Genomic DNA, 7,268 nt, shown 5'->3' with positions numbered 1-7,268 from the left:
CTGTACGTGCAACTTCTTCTCGTTTTGGATGAAGTTTGTGAAGTTGATACGTTTTCGAGATGATCGCCAATCAAGAAGTGGAACACCAGTGGTTTCTATCCTTCTAACCCCATAACTTTCTCCTATTCCAGTAACACTCTCATACAACCAAATTAACAAAGCATGAACACACCCGTGTATGGTGTATGAATCTCTGTCATAGTCAACCATCTTCACAGAATTCACTAGACTACTAAAAGCAACCCGACCCCATGGATGTTTTTCAAAAGCAACTGGATCTAAAACTCTCTTAGCGGTTGCCAACGGGATTCTAGATGTATGATGAATTCCATGTACGCATACTGACAACAAACATAACCTACCAACCATCATCCTCTTATCAAGATGCCATGTTTTGCTAGAATCAATNGTCAATAACCTTTACCAACTCATTCCACATAGGACCATCAAGGGTTGTTGGTATTTTCATTTCTTTCCAGAAATCATGGTGATCAACATCAAAGTTCTCTAAAAGGTCAAATGCATCACAATTTAACCTTGTTATCTCTGCAAACTCATTTAAAGAAAATCTAATTGGCCTATTATCGATCAAAGACCAAACCTCATGAATGTTGTTGATTCTCAGCTGATGTGTGAGTAGAAAGTGAACTCTCTGTGCAGCCCAGGTGTATTCCAATTCAGCAAACTTTATAAACACTCCAAGAGATGAGTTCTTGAGTTTATCCCACACGTCCACCCCTAATCCTTCTCTTAAGATTCCAATTTTGGACACAAAACAATTGTGGTTCATGCTCCTATGTTGGAGAGGCGATTTCCCTTCTTCATAAAGTAGAGGAGGATATTTGATGATATTGCTTGATGATGCCATTCATAAACATACAAAAAAAAACAGTTAGGATAAAACTAAATCATTCAGAAGTTGGCAGTTTTAAAAAGACACACACACACACAATACTTATATAATATGAAAGAAGCTAAAACATAAGAGGAAGTAACGAAAGGAGACCCAAAAAAGTACAATGCGTCAGTCACAATGTGAATTCTTATTATATATTACCGATGAAAACAATCAGAAAAGAACAGCATACCAAATAAAAAGCTAAATGAACCTAAAAGAAGCTGGACGAATGCTAAACTGGGTTTCCTTTAAATTGTGCTTGGAACTGAAGATCTGAATCATCAAAAATACAATAGAGAAATTAAACAGTGAAGATAAACACTTATCATGTTCACTGGACCTAGCCTATCATGTCTCTGTTATGTTTTTGAAAATAGATTTGACGAAAAGCAAACTATTCGAACTGTTGACTTCAAGATTACTAGAAAACCAAACAATTCAAAATTTTAGTACTACTAGGTAAAATAAGTCGGGTTGATGGACTCATCCGTATTCAATCCAACAATAGAAAAGAAATCAGTGTGGGTCTAAGCGGATTTAACCGAAAGAATTGGCGCCTCTTATGGGCGCTCTAAGTTTTGAATAAATAGCTATGATGAATGAAACAGGGGGAGGAGGGAGAGAACTGAAAACATACCGGATTTATGAAGAACCACCGACCAAAGCTATTGGTTCCACGCCAAAATCAAATCAGACTTCAAAAAACGAGCTTGAAGTGGAAACCAAAACTATTGAATAACAAGACCCAAAACAAAATCAAGGTTAATACAATTTCAATCAACTGAGTAATCGATTCTATAAAGGGAAAAACACAACCACCCACCGAATCCGAATATCAACAACCACCGAATCCGAAAATCTACAATTTTCAGTTGTACAAAATCACTCTGACCAAAACTAATTTAACAAATTAAGGGGAAGGGAAGACATGTGATTTGATGGGTCGTTTTTGTCCTGTAAATTAAGCCAAAAAGCAACAAAAAGGAAAGCTTTCATACCATAAAGGGTGTAACAATGGCGAGGGCTTCAAGAACACCGGCGCCGAATCCGAAAATCAACCACCACCGAAGCCACTAGGGTTCTTAATTCGCCGTCAGAATAAACGACCCAACACCGTTGCCGTCGGAATAACGATCCAACGCCGACGACCTCAGAATCTCGCTGGACTGTAAAAGCTCTTCTTCGCCGGCGGAAGAAACAAAGCCGATATCGGTTTTAAAAAAAAAAGGATTGTCGGGATTTTTTAGGTGAGAGGTTTTAATTGAATATTTTTATTTTTTATTTAATCATTTAATTTTTATTTCCTAATTCAATTTAATTGGGCTTTTGGTAATTTAGACACAAAATTGTGTCAATCTAATTTTCTCCTAAGAGAGGGTGTCAATGGAGCAATTTTTTTTCCAAATTGTGTCAATCTAGTCTATTTTCACATAAAATATTGGTGACTTTACTAATAAATTTAGTAATTTACAGTGTATATAAGTGGTGTTTAGTCTTACGAAACTTGTTTACCTTTGTTGTTACTATTTATGTCTGGTAAATTTTCTACACACAATAAATTTTGCACAGCGACAATTAAATTTGGGTAAAATGTAATATTTATACAGTATAAATTACAATATACGAATCTATTATATATTTAGTGTCTGACTTTAACGGCGGGATTTAACTGTTATGTATTTACGACGAATTGAAAACTGTACAAAACTTTAACCTTCACTGTTATATCATCCATCATTCCATCTATTCTATAGCCTTAATTCTTCACAATATTTTTTACCCTTTTCAGTTTATTTAATGATGGTGTAAACAATATTATTACTGTTGTTATATATCTAGCTAGCTATATGAGGGGGGGGNGGGGGGGGCGGGGGGGTAGTCAATTAATTACTTTTATCCAACCAGACCAAAAGAAAAATAAGTCAATGTGTAATTCACCCTTTTTTATATATTTACAGTAAGTAAATAACTATTTTGAATTTAATTGTTGCATATGATCTTATCACTTATTTATAATGTGACAAGTAAAAAAGTTTAGCTCCTCCAAGAAGGGGGGACCTTTTTCTTGATTACCGATCTTAGTAACTGATGGATCTAAACATACATATGAAATCGTCTTTTTGTTTTGTTAATTTTGCCGCCTATCTGCAGAAATCGTCTATAAATAATGAAAATTAATAATTTAAACTGATTAAATTATTTCTGGAAATAAATAAATTAATTAAAAAAATCTTAAAGAACAATAACAGCAGAGAATGTAGTTGTTAGCTGGTACGGGTTGGATTCTCCTCAATATCTGAGTTTTTTTTTAGTTCTGTCTCTCTCATTTTTTATTTTCTTCTAATTCTAATGCATGCATGAGACTCTGTTAAAAGTTTTTTTTTATGTGGAATATTATTTAACTTTTTTGTCAGTGTTAACTATTACTATAATACTTCTTTATTCTTGTTTTTTTTTTGTCAAAAGGCTTTAAGTACTGATTTTGTGAAATCATTTATCATGAACCCAATTAATTACCTCCTGGTTCTCAACATCATTATCTACTATATGGAGAAGTTAATAACCCTATAAAGCTTCATTGCTCTATTCAACTAAAGATGTGTGTATGAAAATCTGAATAGATATTTCATTACTATATGTTTTCATATGTGAAATCTTTATAACACACAAAAGGAATTGGAATGATTGTGGCGATCATTTCATGATAACGAGTAAATTAATTAACTAAGACAAAACGGATAGGAAAGAACTGGAGTTTCATGCTGAATGTTGATTAAACTTCTTATAGGTTATTTTGAGTATACAAATCGACTTTGTATTGACGAATGTACACGAAAACATATAAAACCAAACCCAATTCATAAATAAAACCTATAAAACACGTTATTTTTGGTCCATATCAAAGACTTTTTATGTAGGGTGTTGGCTAAAATAGTGAAATTTGAATAATATAGATTGAAAAAAAGAGAGTATGAGATGTTGTTATCAAACGGATCCTTTACAATGAATGCAATCATCGAAACCCATCAACATCTCTCAGAGAAAAAAAAAACTATGAAAATTGTGATGTCTCGTCTCTTTCAAGGGTTTAGGCCCTAAAAGCTTCCCTTTTTACTGTCGTTAGTTTTAAATCTCATTACTTATCATCAATCTGTTCAAACCCTATCTACTTTTAACATAGAAAAAGATTCCTTTCCCCTCCCTCTATCCTTCTCTCTCTTACACTATTTACATCAACAATTTGTTAAGTAGCCATTGAATATGAGAGAGACAGAGAGAGAGATTGTGTGTGTAGAACTGCAAGTTAATAAAAGAATGTGGGGGTAAAGAGAGAAAGAAGGGTACACAGTAGATGAGGACAATGAGACTTAGTTTTCAAACTTCTTCTTTGCTTTGGCTTTTATTGGTCGTATCAGACTCTTTATATATAGATGATCTACTTAGCTCTCTGTGTAACTGTGTTGATTCTTAGCTTTCAAAGGTAGCTTTTGGCCTCACCCTATATACTCTATACAGGTTACTACTGCACATATACATTGGTATGGACTTGCCACTAGTGCCAAAACCTTTTGCATATTAATTTTCTCATACACATAAATTGATTTAGACGGTGTGTATATATAAGACAAAACAATAACTGAAAATCTTAGGACCAAGAATGAAGGCATAACCAAAGAAGGGGGGAACCACATTGTCAGTTTTAATGGAGTTTTGGGGGACCATTAATTTCGTTTCACTCTTTCTCTTTCACTTATTTAAGCTTAACTTTGACATATACGTACCCCCTACCTAATACATCAAATTTAAAATAGTTATATACATTTTTCTTTTCAACTACATTTATGTTTACATGTCTAAAATTTTCAGTCAATTAAGACGGTGGTTTAAATGTAAAAGCCCACAAGTAGATTTATGTAAATGTTAAAAAGTTCCAAGTTTAGAAAATCCGTCAAACAAAGTTAATCCACGCCGATTTTGATTTACCATTTATTGGTTTACAAGGAAATAATTTGGTGCATTTCACACACGTTCAAGATTTTTGATTTTTGATTTTTCAAAAAATATGCAAATTTCCGTTATCAAAAACCCCCTCTAACCTTAAAATAAAAATAAGCAAATGGCCTGTCCGACATTTTGACATTGTCTTGGTTGGTTCTCATTGTCTTGCTAACTTTGTAACATAGAAAATTAGAAACTACTACATTTTGTATGGTTATTTTAAATAATTCCCAAGTATAACGCAACGATAATACTGAGTTATTGACATAGAAGATTTACTTGTCTTGATGCTACATATCTAATAATTTAAAATTTCAAGTTTGACCCTTGTATACAACAAAATATATCAACCTATATTAATGTTAGAGAGATGATGGATGATGATTGATGATGTGCAAATGAGACAAAATTATATCACACTTTCCTTTTCAATCTTTAAATTCCGAAACAAAAGGCACTGTTGGGTTGCTCCCTTATTAGGTGAAAAAATCCTCACACAACACAGACAATTTCACTCTGTCTCTATCACTACACTACCTCTATATATCTCCCTCTAGATACATATCCCTATATATATATGTGTGTGTATTGGTGCGAACACTGCGTGCTCTACCACTTTGTTGCACCTCCAAAAGACAAAGTATATAGAAGAAGAAACTTCTTGTCACGCCTCTCTTACCCTTCTCTTGTGGTCCAATAAAACCCTAGTTTTCTTTTCTTTACTTTATCCATTATGTGAGATCCTATAACTTTCTTTCTTTTTTAACCACCCCTTATACATTCTTCTATATATTAAGATATTCACAAGAGTTATAAAAGAAAGAAAAGAGATGGAGTGGTCAACGACGAGCAACGTAGAAAACGTGAGAGTTGCTTTTATGCCACCGCCATGGGCGCCGGAGTCTAGTTCTTTTAACTCACTCCACAGCTTCGGCTTCGATCCGTACGCAGGTATATTCACACGTCATATTAATACCAAGTATATATGTAGATGCTTTCGTTTTCTTACACAGTGGTGCCGGTTTAATTCCAAGTTAGACAAACCCGTGAGACCATGAACTTTAAAAACCTTATATTTTCCCACTATCAAGTATTCTTTAAGTTTTCATCTAAATAATAAGTTGTCTTAAGATTTTTTTTTTTTTTTTGCTTGTTGTTGTGAATGATGAAAGAATCACAAATTTTGCAAAAGAGACTCACGTTTTATGACGTTCATTCAAAAAACCTTGGGATATGTCATCTAAAAATGTACTTTTCTGATGAGAAGTTAAGATATTCTTTATCTTCAGTCTAGACAATTTTATAAATGAAGTTTTTTGTTCTTTTTTCTTGGGATCCCAATTTTTTTTCTTCCTTGGGATCCAAATGCAAAAAGTTAAAACGTCACTTTTGAAAAGTTGAGAGATTCGATTGGGATGGTAGTTCAGTTCCCTCTAAGAAAATGGTTGCGGAAATAACTATATTTTTCTTAATCACGGAAAGTAATTTTATTTATATTTATTATTGTGCATTTTTTTTTGTTATGTTTGAAAATATAAAAATATATAGTTTTGTTGTGTGTTAACATCAGGAATTTTATACACGCCGCCTGCGGATACGCAAACCGGACCGGTTATTGCTGTACCGGAACCAGAAAAGATCATGAATGCGTACCGATTTCCGAACAACGACAACAACAACAACGAGATGATGATAAAGAAGAAGAGATTAACGAGTGGGCAATTAGCTTCACTTGAACGGAGTTTTCAAGAAGAGATCAAACTGGATTCAGACAGGAAGGTGAAGCTGTCGCGAGAGCTCGGTCTGCAGCCACGTCAGATAGCGGTTTGGTTCCAGAACCGCCGTGCACGCTGGAAGGCGAAGCAGCTCGAGCAGTTGTACGACTCGCTTAGACAAGAGTACGACGTCGTTTCTAGAGAGAAGCAGATGTTACATGAGGAGGTCTGTGTACCATATTTCACTATTTTAAAATCATGGGGCCTGATTAAATATAAATATAATGATATGTTCTACCCCTTAGTTCTTGATTTATCAGACTGCCCCCTTACAAAATTGGACTGGTCAATGCAGGTGAAGAAGCTGAGAGCTATACTAAGAGACCAAGGTTTAATCAAGAAGCCAATCTCTGCCGGGACCATCAAAGTTTCCAGTGAGGAAGACACGGCGGAGCTTCCATCGGTGGTGGTAGCACATCCAAGAACCGAGAATCTGAACACCGGAGGGAATCAAATCTACGGTACTGATCAGTACAACAATCCGATGATGGTTGCTTCATCTGGCTGGTCATCTTACCAGTGATAGCTGTTGCTGATCTTTGGGAGACAGGGGAAGAGAAGGGGGGAGAGAGAGCGTGAGTCAAAATAGAGCTATA

The 7,268-nt window shown here is 34.7% G+C and overlaps 1 protein-coding gene across 1 annotated transcript; it reads left to right on the top strand.

Moving 5' to 3' along the window:
• LOC104708744 (putative homeobox-leucine zipper protein ATHB-51) lies at positions 5,674–7,268 on the top strand. The gene is made up of 3 exons (XM_010425359.2): positions 5,674–5,848; positions 6,468–6,838; positions 6,968–7,268. The coding sequence occupies exons 1-3, from the start codon at positions 5,728–5,730 to the stop codon at positions 7,193–7,195; spliced, it is 720 nt and encodes a 239-aa protein (XP_010423661.1). The 5' UTR covers positions 5,674–5,727; the 3' UTR covers positions 7,196–7,268.

Source organism: Camelina sativa, chromosome 8, assembly GCF_000633955.1.
Source record: "Camelina sativa cultivar DH55 chromosome 8, Cs, whole genome shotgun sequence".
In the NCBI taxonomy this organism is placed as follows: Eukaryota; Viridiplantae; Streptophyta; class Magnoliopsida; order Brassicales; family Brassicaceae; genus Camelina; species Camelina sativa.
The sequence above is the reverse complement of the archived record's forward strand: the minus strand, read 5'-3'. Positions and strand labels throughout refer to the sequence as shown.